The 14,355-nt window shown below is 39.7% G+C and overlaps 1 protein-coding gene across 8 annotated transcripts in view; it reads right to left on the reverse strand.

Annotated features, from left to right (window-relative positions):
* Positions 1–661: 661 nt before the first annotated feature.
* Positions 662–14,355, reverse strand: part of OXNAD1 (oxidoreductase NAD binding domain containing 1) — a 35,440-nt gene continuing 21,746 nt past the window's right edge. For 5 of the 8 annotated variants that reach the window (XM_074312806.1, XM_074312809.1, XM_074312810.1 and 2 more), the window contains 5 exons: positions 9,523–9,664; positions 5,208–5,367; positions 2,791–2,936; positions 1,918–2,026; positions 662–1,248 (listed from right to left, as the gene is read on the reverse strand). In XM_074312806.1, the coding sequence (XP_074168907.1) occupies positions 1,094–1,248; positions 1,918–2,026; positions 2,791–2,936; positions 5,208–5,367; positions 9,523–9,664 (712 nt within the window). In that variant the 3' untranslated portion in view covers positions 662–1,093. Of the gene's footprint in view, positions 1,249–1,917; positions 2,027–2,790; positions 3,034–5,207; positions 5,368–9,522; positions 9,665–14,355 lie in introns of all 8 variants that reach the window. The other 3 variants (XM_019726000.2, XM_074312805.1, XM_019726001.2) reach the window with 1 other exon arrangement.

The raw sequence follows: 14,355 nt of genomic DNA on the forward strand, positions 1-14,355 counted from the left end.
TGTCCTCAGTGTCCTCTAAGCATGGAAGCCTTAGGCCGGAGACTGTCACAGTATGAACGGCCTGGCCTTACCAGGGCAGCCTTGGGCTGAAGCTCCACCTCTCTCTCTCCCCACCCTGGGGAATGCCTCCCCACCCAGGCTTAGCAAGGAGTTCAACTGTCTTGCTTTCTCTCAGTCATTCGACAAGTATGTGTTGAGCTGCTGCTGCTGCCAGGAACGACCCTGGTGAAGGAATGAAATAAAAGGCAGAGCGATGATTTGGAAACAGCTCTATACCACCCCTAATCAACCTTAAGCACATTTCCACAGCCAGTGAGCACGGCGGCGGAAGGCAGATTCAATGTGAAAGACGGCAGCCACCAGTGCCTTTGTCCCCACCAAGAAGCCACCTCCTACATGTAGTGTAATGGCACGCAGCCAAGAAAGAACGCACAAAGGGTTTCATTTGAGAAGGAACTAACAATTAGTCAGGATACATACTGAGGATATTCATTAACACTAAGCAAATATGCTGGTCATTCAATTCCCTAAAGCAGTTTTCCTAACAATTTTCTCTTTCCAAACCCGACTCTGATGGTCTGAAGAAGCAAGGCTGCAGGCCAGGGTGCGGTCAACTAAGACAATTAAGTAGAAAGAATTTCCAAAGTAACATCACTAAGAATGTGTTTAAATTATAAGTTTATTGAACATAAGATAGTAGGCTGCTGTCAAATAATTTAAAGACAGCCTGCATTTCACACACAAAACCACCTTTTCATATGATTAAATGTAAGTTTATACCTTTTTTTATTCCCTCAGGGGAAAGAAAATCTATACTGACCAATTCAAGTACATCATGAGATAATCAGCTATTAATAAAAGAAAGTCAATATAGTAAAAAATAGTTTTAATCAATGGAGTCTTTGCAAAAAGTTTATCATTTAAGTCTGTCAGCTGGTTTTTCTGTTATTCTCCAGTAGGTCACTTAGTTCACAGCCTTAAAAAATAAGGCTGAGTAGAGGTAAATTCACCCAGCCACAAGTCATATAGCATAATACCTGTGGCTGTCCTAAGTGGCTCTCAGAGCCTTCTCTCTTCGACCTTTGCCTGCTCACTACCACCACTTCTCAAAGCAAATGTGTTCTTTGGGAACATGGCTGTTTTCCAGTTGCTTGGAGAAAAAATCTGTCATTGGAGGTGGGCCACAGATATAGAACAAAGTCTCTTTTGAAATATGATCTCTTATCTCCTGCTCCATTATTCTTCCTTCTATCAAGAAACAGAATAAACACCAAATTAGAGCAGACGTGTTTGTATTGAAATGAGGAAGGACTACCTACAACTCAGCAACAGTGTTTTTGTTTCAGTGACTCAAGGTTAGTGACTCTCGTCTTGAGTCATCCACGCGATGGCTCCTGTTGGCATCCAGGCCAGACCCCAGCGAGGGCATCTCCAGGATTCCTAAACTTATGGCAAGTAAAGTAGGAAATGAATCACAATGCCTTCTGCAGACAGGGCCAGAGAGTTTACTGATCTTTGGTAGAGATTCAAAACAGCCTTCAGCAAAGTCAAGAAACTGTTTTGTGAAAAACCCTACCAGGCAGGGGAAACTACAAGTAATTTAAACCACCATTAATGGCAAATGGCATTGATTCAGTCAAAGCTGGAATATAAATTCTTTATATGCATATTGCAGTGATGATACAAAGGTCCCCTAAAAAAATGTGGAAAATAAATTTTTAATTTGGGTCATAGGAAACCTGCACGTAGTAAATAAATCCAACTAAATCTCTTTTCCACCATGAATCACCTCTCAATTGCCCAGGTAGTGACATTCCCAGCCTGCAAGTCCCAAAAATAAAGCATCTACATTCAACCAACTGGTATGTCTACCACGTAACTCCATAGAGATAGTCGAAGTATTTTGGGGGGACTTACCTGTGATGTATGGCTTGAGTGCTGCACTGATTTGTGTAGTCTGTTTTGTAACATGCAAACTGCATGCAATCTTCTCAGGAAATTCATTTACTAAATCGAGGATATTTTTCTGGAATGTCAAACATATTTGGTCACACTACAATTTTAAAAAATCAAAACAGATGTGTACAACCACTGACGTCGAACCTCGCCTCCCATTCTGCACACGTCGGCCACTCTTGCTCTCTACTTAGGCAGACATTGTTTGCAGCCAAGCCGGCTGGAGCATTCGGAGTACACAGGGCTCTTTGGCTTTAATTGAAATGTGAACATGCTAACAAGCATATTACTAAGTTTCCAGGAGTTTTTTCCTTTTTCCTTTTTCTTAAGCCTTAGCAATTAAGCAGCAGTTTCACTGACCACAGTTGTGTCTTTTAACTGTTTCTGTTCTTTTGTTCATCCTTGCAGCTGCAAAGCAATCCAGAATGAAAGCTTAGTTTCAACAGATGCAACTGATGGGGGTTTCATTTACCCAGCTGGGTCCAAACTAAGTACGTCTCACCTACTCCTGTTAACACTTGAGCCCACTTGTAAGTTGCTTGACTCTTGACCGAGTCTCATGGCCATGGTGACTTTTCTGTTCATCCACTTCCAGACTGAGGCCCACAAGCCCTGCCCTATCCGATCATGTCACTGGGAGCCTCCTCAATACTAGCTATTTTGACTGTCCTGGTTAAGTTGTGTTAATTCTCATTCGAACATGGCTAAGCCTTGTCGGGCCTTTTGTTTGAACTGTTACAGAGAAGACAGAACTGAGAGAGGAAAGTTCTGTGGACAATTAATATCATGACACAAGTCTGCCCACAGCAACCTACGAAACACACATATCTATACCTTAAACAGGAGTTCGCTGGTATTTTTTGCACTGTAGAATAGTTTTATTGTTCCTGTATCATATCCACTTCCTTTGTTTGCCCGTTCTCTGAGGAGATCTGCCGAGTGCCGCAGGATGGAAAGCAGAGGGTTAATTCCGACTCCTCCTGCAATCAACACGAGGTTTCTAGAGGCATCTGCAGGCTGAGGGTCAAAGAAGAACTCTCCACCCACTCTCACAGCCACTTCAGAGTCAAGTGTACACTAAGGCAGGAAAGAAAAGAACCTTTATTCTTTTGTAGCACAGGTCTTAAACCAAATGTTCTTCTTAACTAAAACTGACTGCATCTACCTACTGCATTTGTATCAGTATTTAGGACCATGTTTGCAGCTTGCTTTCAAGTTTCCCAGGGCCCTGTGAATTGATCCCACTCATCCATTATATAGGTTATTTGCTACTCTGCTCTTCTGTGCTCCATACTGCGCAGCTGCTCCACTACTGAGGAGACTCACTTGAGTAATTTTATCATTTGTTAACTTCTTAGATAAGGAACTGAGTTGTGGAGAGGCACTGGGCTCAGGAGACAGCTCTGAAGTATGAGTTTCCATTTCGGAGTGGCGCTCCTGTTCTGATCAAAGCTATGGAGCTAGGAGAGGCAAGACAGGGTAAGTGTCACTAGCTGTGGCTGCCCTGGACTTATCAGGGCTGAGAAATGTGGGTACCAGGGGTTTCCTCCTGGTTGCCAGCAGGGCATAGCCAGAGCTGCTCCACAGACTGAGAGAAGTACTGCAGCACCGTTCAGTACTTTTCATGTCTCCCTGCAGCAAGAATAGGAAGCCTGAGGCTTCACACGAGGGAGTACCATATACAGTAGGGCTGAGTACCACATACACTAGGAGGTGAGTACCACATACACTAGGAGGTGAGTACCACACACACTGGGGAGTGAGTCCCACATACACTGGGAGGTGAGTCCCACATACACTGGGGGGTGAGTACCATATACACTGGGAGGTGAGTACCACACACACTGGGGGGTGAGTACCATATACACTGGGAGGTGAGTACCACACACACTGGGGGGTGAGTACCGCATACACTGGGAGGTGAGTACCGCATACACTGACCATATACACTGGGAGGTGAGTACCGCATACACTGGGGGGTGAGTACCATATACACTGGGAGGTGAGTACCGCACACACTGGGGGGTGAGTACCGCACACACTGGGAGGTGAGTACCACATACACTAGGGGGTGAGTACCATATACACTGGTGGGTGAGTCCCACATACACTGGGAGGTGAGTACCACACACACTGGGGGGGTGAGTACCACACACACTGGGGGGTGAGTACCACACACACTGGGAGGTGAGTACCACACACACTGGGGGGTGAGTACCACACACACTGGGAGGTGAGTACTGCACACACTGCGGGGTGAGTACCACACACACTGGGAGGTGAGTACCACATACACTAGGGGGTGAGTATCGCATACACTGCGGGGTGAGTACCATATACACTGGTGGGTGAGTCCCACATACACTGGGAGGTGAGTACCACACACACTGGGAGGTGAGTACCACATACACTGGGGGGTGAGTACCGCATACACTGCGGGGTGAGTACCACATACAGCCATTATGGGGGTATTTACAGCACAGCAATCAGCAAATGCTGCAAATCAGGGCAGTGTTTACTCAGAGAGTTGGTTTAACAGCACATCATTATCTGCAATGCACAGAGTTCTCAATGACCCATAGGACATACACGTAGGTGAGAACTGGTTTTTAATGATCTGAGACTAGATTCTAACTCATTTTACAAAAAAAATTCAAAAGTGTTTTTTGCATGGATCTAATGTAGTCTGAATTTTCCAGAATGTAACCACCGTGTAGTTTGTACTTGGTTGTGCTCAGAACTTTACCAAGCATGTTCACTGTTCTGGAAAACCATGTCCTCACTGGGAACATGTGCATGTGAGCCTTGTGTCACCACACAACAGCTTTCACCACCTGCATCTGTGCACAGTGTGTCATGGCAACGCTACCCTGAGGAACAGCCATCTGACTACTTCATTCTACCTTCTCATGTAGATATGTCCACGCATTTATAAGAAATACATAGACTTTGTGAATCATTTTCCTTTATCCTTTTATTTCTCTTTTGTAGTACACTTAAAGAATCACGTTACCTCTAAAAATTTATGTGTTGATTACATTAACTTTGAATTTCATTTCAAGATAGTTCTAGAGAAAGGCCACTGGATCTAACAAGGTTGAGAATACCTAGTTTGGAGAAAAATGTACTGATCTAGGAGTCAGAAGACTGAATTTTAATCACATCCTCTATGATATCCAACAAGTCCCTTCATTTCTCTGAGCCTCTGCTGCCATATCTGGAAAATGGGTCTCAGCAGCTGTCCAGCTCACCCCACAGGGCTGTGGTGGGCATCACTTGACACACTGAGGGGGAAAACTCCCTTTTGGCATCCAGCTCCACAGAATAGGGTATTTTGGTCAGTGCAGCTGTCCGGTAGAAAAAGTGCTGGGGGTGCCTGCCTCCTTCTTCTCTGTCACTAAAAAACAGAATCTGGAAATCAAGAAATTTATATTAAGAGCATAGGCCTGTTTCATTACACATTCCTGACATAAATCAACTAAATGAACTCATTCCTAAGACGTATGAACGTACCATATGCTCTTTGAAGACTGAACCTTTAGCATTCACACCCTGGCACCTTGCATGGCAGATAGGCAGTCAGTCCTTTTAGACATGAATTTAATTTGAGGCTCTATAACTTAAAGAAGAGTTAATCTTAGAGAAAAATCTAAGAAAAAAAATTATTTGAATTCACAAAACAGGTCTTTTTTGGTAAAGAACTGTTAAATGAATGGAAATCCTTTCTCTGAGGGGGAAAATACATCTGAACTTAACTATTCTAAATATGTAGGAGATTTTTACATGAAATACTAAGTGGGTTTTCATTTTTGACAAAAGAAATTAGCATCAAGGGAGCATTCTGTTAGTAATAACTAAAATCTAAGAATCACTACACTGGCTACCGAAGTGCTTTAAAATGCTCCCTCCTTTCAAGTCTTGAAAATAGAATTTATGATACGAGAGGCTCTGCCTAACGATGACAATGGATTTAATCTCTTTATGCCCTGCCTCCCCCTCTCTTGCTTGCCTGTACACTTCTCTCTTTAGCGCTAAGAATCTAACAGTAAGAGACAAAGAACTGAAAAAGAAATAATTTTCTCCAATGGTCTTCTTCGGCATGCTTAGTAATGACAACAAAAATGCCTTTAGGTTATTGTTTTTAAAAACCACAGTGTTTTCAACCTTAAGGTTGGCAAGAAAACATGCCCCAGGGAAAGATAATACTCAAGAAGCCTGTCGTCTCCTTAATGACAAAATAATCTTCAGTAGATCTATCTTCTAATTTGCAGCATCTGGAAAGAATCAAAAGCCATCTTTGTCTTTTGTTGATCAATAAAAACTGCCAGGGTAGCACGAATGATAAAACTCAAAGTACTGTACAGTACAATATGGAAGTGAGTAAAAGGATATTACCTTCAATCACATAGCAATGTATCTAATTTGGGTATAGATTTTCTACTTCTGAAATACACTACTTCTCCACAGCAACTGGAGCAGGCACACAACAGCTGTCTAGAACCCTTTACCCTGCCAGGAGCTTGAGCCAAAGCAGATGAAATAAAGGAAGACATTATGGCATTTTATCCCGTGTCCCAACAGAGCAGCCTGCTGCCACCCAGACACTCATGTGCCTCTATTGTCCACTCTAATAGCTTAATAAGACAAATCCTCGGGAGGAATACAGCCACCTGAGAATGGTTCCAAGAAAAATCTGACTTCATAAAGGCTGTTTGCAACTCCCACTGGGCAGAGTGGAGCAGGCACTACAATTAGGATGTGCATTCAAGCGATGCCACTTGGAGATTTTCTACAGCCTCCAAGAATAAGTTCCTTCATTGAAATGCCAATGAGGCATGAAACCGAGCAGGGAGCTATGGACCAGGACCAGGTCAGGTCACGTGGGAGACTGACAACGGGAGGGGGCGCATAGCACTAGGAGACGGAATGGCTAAGCTCCTTTTAACAGTGAGTGCAGGCCACCTTGCTTGTCCCATACCCGCGGCATATTTTAGAGACTCAGGATGTAGCCTCGAGACAGTAATGGGTGGAAAATCCAAAGAGAATCTAAAAAGGAATGATGCAGCTAAGGCCACACCAAAGGAAGAACTCAGAAGGTTGGAGGATAAAAATGTGACAGGATACATTTACAATGGAAATGCTAAGGCAAGCAGCCAGGGGTTATTCTGAACAGACACAACTTGATATGTAAACCATAAGAACATATATTTTTTATGCCCCCATAGATTTAAAAATCCTTTATTTTTTCCATTATATTCCAGGAAAACTTTTGTTGGTGTACAGGTCCATGAATTTTACACATACATACGTCTGTGTAACTACCACCAGAATCAAGATATAAAACAGTTCCCTCACCCCAGAAAAGCCCCTTGTGCTATCCCTTTAGGCTCACACCCTTCCCCAACCCTAACCCTGTCAACCACAGATCTGTTTTCCATCACTGTATCTTTGTCTTCCAGAATGTGACATAAAAGGGATTATACAGTACATAGCCTTTGAGACTGGCTTCTTCCACTCAACATAATGCCTGAGATTCACCCAAGTTGCTGTGTGCCATCAATAAATAATAGTTCATCTGTGTTTACTGCTGAGTAACAATACACTATATGACTATACCACAGTTTGTTTATCCATTCACTTCTCGAGGGGCATCTGGGGTGTTTCACTTTTTGATAACTGTAAATGGAATTGCTGTAAACATTCATGCACAGGTTTTAATACGAAAAGAGCTTTCATTTCTCTAGCATAAATACCCAGGAGTGGAATTGCTGGGTCTCATGGTAAGTGTATATTTAATTTTATAGGAAATTGCCAAAATGTTTTACAGACTGGCTTGAGCACCTTGCATTCCTGTTGGCAACATAAGCATTATATTAACAGAGTTCCAGTGGCTCCACAATCTTGTTAGCACTTGGTAGTGTCAATATTTTTAATTTTAGTCATTCTAACAGGTCTGTATATATCCCATTATATATAGTTTTACTCCACATTTTCCTAACAGTTAATGATAAAAGATGTTAAACATCTTTTCATTGCTTATTTGCCATCCTTACATGCTTTTTAGTGACGTATCTATTCAATTCTCTGGCCATTTTAAAATTATATTTGTTTTCTTTTTTGCTGATTTTTGGGAGTTCTTTATATATTCTGGATACAGTCCTTTGTTGGCTCTCTAATTTGCAAATACTTTCTCCTAGTCTGTAGCTTGTTTTCTTAAATTCTGTTAATAGTGTCTTTTGCAGAAAAAATTTTTTAAATTTTGATTATGCATCTTGCTTTTGGTGTCGTGTCTAAGAACTCTTTGCCCACCCTCAAGTTCAGAATATTTCTTATGTTTTCTTCTCAAACTTTTATAGTTTCATGTTTTATACTTAGATCTACAACCTATTTTGAGTTAATCTTGAATATAAAGTATGAGACATAGGTCAAGGTTTTTTGTTTTATGGGTTTATTTTTTTTTTTGCATATGGATAGACAATTGTTCCAATACTATTTGTTGAAAAGGTTAGCCTTTCTCCATTGAATTTCTTAAGCACCTTTGTCAAATATCAAATAGCCATATGTGTGTCAGTCTATTTCTGAACTCTTTTCCGTTCCATTGATCTGTGTGTCGATCCCTTCACCAATACCACGCTGTTTTGATTATTGTCATTTTATTTTAATCTTAAATTTGAGAAATGTGATTCCTCCCACTTTAGCCTTACTTTTCAAAAGTGTTTTACCTATTCAAGTTCCTTTGCCATTCCACATAAATTTTAAAATCAGTGTATCTATCTACAGTGTTTTTACTGATACATTCCTTTTCGGTAAAGGGGATAAGAAAATGCCTGGGATGGGATAGGCGCACGCTAGAAGTGAAAGGGATGGCAGTAAAACAAAACTGACAAAGGTCAAAAACTAAGTAGACAAATAACTGATGTGCTCTCAGCTCATTCTTTGTTATCAGAGTTCTAGTAGGGAATGAGCAGGCAGCTTATTATGTAGGACTGTGTTTGAGTCCCCGGAGGAGGCATGAGTTATTAGCAGCAAATGTGGATTCCCTCTCAGAATCCCATGTGCAGAGATCTCTAGAGACTGAAATGGAGAGGCAAGGACACCTCAGATTTAGTAGTGCTCAGCTCTGGGCTTGAGCAGTATGTAATCAGAGACCGTTTCCCATCCAAATAATGATAGAATGGTAGTTTAATTCCCTTCATTAGGATGGTTAGGACAAAATAATCTGATTTTGTAGATTTACCATTTACAAGACATACAAAGAACCAATTTTCAAAAACTTACATATAAATAAAATGTTTTACTCCTAAAGCAGTATTCAACTGAATACTGCTTGGTGACCCAGACGATATTTCCAGATTCCAAAGTATCTTTGAGTCATCCTTAATGCACCAAAAAGATTCTGCTTCTTTGACCTTTTGGAGTCTGAATTCTGGATGTAAGGGAGCTCTCTGTGAGCATTTACCCTTTTCACTCAAGCCTAGGTTTCTTAGATAGATTAAGAGAGCTAACAGAAATTTTGTGGGCGGCAGAGATGCCCTAATCTGCAAGTTTAAATAGAGGTTTGCTCACCTGATTGTGAATCCAGAGAGCAGGAGGGTGGTTCGTATATTTCACTGCCAATTCTATCATTCTCTCTTGTTCTAGCAGTCTGGGGCTAGAGCATATTGAGAACCCACCAACCACAGAGACTCCTGGGATAAAGAAATCGACCCTAAAAGGAAGGCAAATAAATTATTACTGTTGAAACAATTTTAAAAGTAGGCAACAAGGCAAACAAAACCGACAAACTTTTAACTAGACTGATTTCAAAAAAAAAGAGAAAACAGAAAATTACTAAAATCAGGAATGAAAGACGGGACATCATCACCAACCTTACAAAAATAAAAGATTGTAAAGGAATTCTATGAACGACTGTTTGACAAAAAATTAGATAACTTAAATGAAATGGACACATTCCCAGAAAGAAAAAAACTACCCAATGGACTCAAGGAGAAACAAAAAATCTGAACAGACCTGTAACAAGCAAATAGATTGAATTAGTAATTTTACAACTTCCCACAAAGAAAAGGACAGCAGGTTCAGGTGGCATCACTCTTGAATTCTACCAAACATTTAAAGAAGAATTAATATTAACTTTTCACAATTTTATCTTCTAAAAAAAAACAGAAAACAACACTTCGAAACTCATTCTATGAGGCCAGTATTACTATTACCCTGATTCCAAAACCAAAGAATGATATCACAAGGAAAGAAACTATAGATCAATATCCCTTGTGAATACAGATGCAAAAATCCCAAGAATACAACGCCAGTTTAATACCTGAAAATCACTCAATGAAATACACCACTTAATAAAATAAAGGACAAAACCACATAATCATCTCAACAGATGCAGAAAAGGCACTTGATAAAATCCAACACCCTTACATAATAAAAATATTCAACAAGCTAGGAATAAATGGGAACTTCCTAGACTTGATAAAGAAATCTACAGAATCATATTTAATGATGAAAGGCTGAAAGTTCCTCCTCTGGGAATAGAAATAAGACAAGGATGTCCACTCCCACCACTTCTGCTCAGCATTATTCTAGAGATTCTAACCAAGGCAATTAAACAAGAAAATGAAATAAAAGGCATCCAGATTGGAGAGAAAGAAGTTACAGATGACATGACATTGTATACAGAAAATCCTAAGGAATCTACTATAAAGACACTAGAACTAATTAACAAGTAAAATAAGGCTGCAGGATACAAGAGCAATAACAAAAATCTATTGTATTTCTATACACTAGCAATCTAAATGTGAAATTAAGAAAAATAATCCTATTTGTAATACCATAAAAAGAATAACATAACTGAGAATCAATTTAACAAAAGAAGCATAATACTTGCACAATGAAAACCACAAAACATTGTTGAAAAAAAATCAAAGACCTAAATAAATGGAAAGACATCTCATGATCATGGATTGAAAGACTTCATATTGTTAAAATAGCAATACTCGCAAAATTGATCTCCAAATTCAATGCAATACTTATCAAAACCCAGCTGGTTTCTTTGCAGAAATTGTCAAGTTGATCATAAAATTAATATGGAAATTCAAGGGACCCGGAATCATCAAAACAATCCTGAAAAAGAAGAAATCTGGAGAACGTACACTTTCTGGTTTCAAAATTTACTATAAAGCTACAGTAATGAAGACATTGTGATACTTGCATAAGAACAGGCATATAGATCAATGAAAAAGAACTGAGAGCCCAAAAATAAATACTTAAATTTATGGTCAGTTGATTTCCAACAAGGGTACCAACACAATTCAATGGCAAAAGATTAGTCTTTTCAATAAATGGTGCTAGGACAACTGAATATCCACATGTAAAAAGAATGAAATTTGACCCTTACCTCACACCATATACAAAAATTAACTCAAAATGGATCAAAGATGTAAATGTAAATGCTAAAATTATAAACTCTTAGAAAACTTACACAGGACTAACTCTTCATGGCAAGGGTTACTTAGATACCAAAACACAAAGGTCAAAGAAAAAATACAGAAACTAGACTGCATCAATGAAAAACACTGTGCTACAAATGATATCATCAGGAAAGTTAAAAGACAACCAACTGGCGGAATGGGAGTAAATATTTGCAAAACATATATCTGATAAGGGACTTGCATGCAGAATATATAAAAAACTCTTACAACTCAGTAATGAAAAGACAAATTTAAAAAACGGGAAAAGGATTTGTATAACTATTTCTCCAAAGAAGATACATAAATGGCCAATAAACACATGAAAAGATGTTCAACATCATAAGTTATTAGGGAAATGGAAATCAAAATCAAAATGAGCTATCATTTCACAAGCACTGGGATGGGTGGCTAATCAAAAACACAATGACAAGTGTTCATAAGCATCCGGAGAAATTGGAACCCTTATACATTGCAGCAGGACGGTAAAATGGAGCAGCCATTCTGGAACACTTTGGTAGTGCCTGAAAATGTTAAACAGAGTTACCATATGACCAACAACTCTACTCCTAAGTATATACCCAAGAGAAAGGAAAATATATGTCCATTCAAAAATATATACACGAATTTTCATAGTAGTATTATTGATAATAGCCTAAAAGTGAAAACCATCTAAATGTTCATCAACTGATAAATGGATAAACAAAATGTGTGTATCCATACAATGAAGTACTGCTACGTGCTACAACATAGATGAACACTGAAATTATGTTAAGTGAAAGAAGCCAGTCACAGAAAAGACCATATATTGTATAATTCTATTGATAAGAAATGTCCAGAATAGGCAAATCCATAAATACAGAAAGAGAACAGTGGTTGTCTAAGGGGGTGAGGATGAGGAATAAATAATAATTAGTATAGGGTTTCTTCTTGGGACGAGAGAATGTTCTAAAGTTGATTGTGCTCATGATTGTACAATTCTGTGACTACTAAAAACCACTTTAAGTGGATGGATTTTATGCGTTACCTGGATGAATTTTATAATATGTAAAGTATATCTCAATAAAACAGTTTCAAGAGGTGAATAAAAAGGCAACAAAAACTCTTTCACTGGCATTTGACAAACTAAATAGGCCGATATGGCCTTCTAAGTTCCAAAAGTCTTATTTTTCTTGCTTTTCTTCTAACCACACTCCTGTAGTCTAGAATTCTTTCAAGTTTCAAGCCTTCAATAGTTCTGTACCACAGAAACCCTTTTGTTGGGGATTCTAGGAAGTGCAACAAACGTAGTCACATACCAAGGAAAGAAAAATTTATTAGAATCCGGGACCACAAAAAAATCCTCATCTCCATGTCTAGGAAAATCAAACATCCAATCGACATGTTTCTCTGCCATCAAAGAGCAAAAGTATCATTTTCCCACAGTTGTTTTCATACTTGCAGGCTTACATGAAAATATTCTCTACTGATTTCATCTATGACCTCAAAAGATGCTTTCTTTCTATCTATGACCTTAAATATCTGTTTACTTTTTATAGTCTTATAAAAACCAGTTCTGGACTGGAAATGCTCCAGAAAAGTTCCCTAGCCTACTTTCACCTATATTCATGTGACTGTTTCCCACGAATACCTTAATTTCCCTTTCATTTCAGACAAGATACAAATTTTAAAAGACTATAGTTAACATTTATTAACATAGTTCCTATATGCTTTCAGTGAGGAGGTATAACAGCATCTCCACAGCTTACATGGTAAAAAAATAATAGTCAACGAACTACTCTTGTTGCTTCATCTCCTGCACTACAGCGCCCTCTGCTGCTTGATGTTGATGAAGACCATTCTCAGGTGAGCAAAACGGAATCCTATAGAAAATCTGGAAAGGTACCTTTGGGAAAAAGGAGTCCCCTCATTAAATGCGACAGAAGAATTCAAATGACATAGAAACCGCATGTGAATGGATTTAAGAAAATATGCACAATACATGTTTGATAAAACATGTGTCCAAGGAAGAATTATTTTACACACACACACACACACACACCACTTTAAAAATGACCTTTGTGGGATGAGCAGTCTTGGAGCCAAAAATTAAGGCACCTACTGCAGCCCCAGATGCATGAGTATATGCAGAACTGAGAAAAAGCCTAATTCTGGAGTGAGGCACACATAGCCATGTCTAACTGGGACACACCAGGCAGCGCTGTCCTGCCCACAGACGCAGCCCCAGTGCCCAGCACAAAGCAGGCACGAAAACCGTGGCCAAAGAGCGATGCTTTATAATGAGATCCCAAAGTTCTTCAGTCCTCAACTGTAGTAGTCGGAGCCCCTCACACATCCCCTGTGCAAACACTACAGGTGGCACCTGCCTACAATGTCCAGGCACTGTGGTTCATGTTAGAAGTAAAGATGCAAGTTATGTCTTGGTTCCTGCCCTCAATAAACTCACCCGAATGGGAGGGAAATTAACAAATAAATACAATTAAATGGGCTATGTCAAAATCTGCTTGGCAGAGAGAAAAAAAAATGCTCGTCATTTGAGATCTGTCTGGAAGTATCTGTACTTAGCAGAGATTTCTTGGTTCCAACATATGTGATCCTGATTTTATCGGAAAATATTAAAGCCACTGTTTTATTTAAAAAACAACAACTGCTTGTGGGGAGTCAGTTGGGGGTGAGGAGGAGAGCTGAGGAAGAAGTCGTCAATTCTACCAGAGGTAGAGGAATTGAGCAAGATTTCACAGGAGTCGTAAAAGACACGTAGCGCTCACGAGACGAGCAATGGAGGACAGTCTGGACAACGACACCGACAACTGCAGCACTTCTGTGTGTGGTCACATGAGTCAGGCTGCCGGACACGGCTGTGTAGGGTGTATACTGTCTATAACAGCGGAGATGCTGGAGGGTGGGGTAGTCTTTTTTCTCTAATTCT

This window comes from Rhinolophus sinicus, linkage group LG10 (assembly GCF_036562045.2).
Source record: "Rhinolophus sinicus isolate RSC01 linkage group LG10, ASM3656204v1, whole genome shotgun sequence".
In the NCBI taxonomy this organism is placed as follows: Eukaryota; Metazoa; Chordata; class Mammalia; order Chiroptera; family Rhinolophidae; genus Rhinolophus; species Rhinolophus sinicus.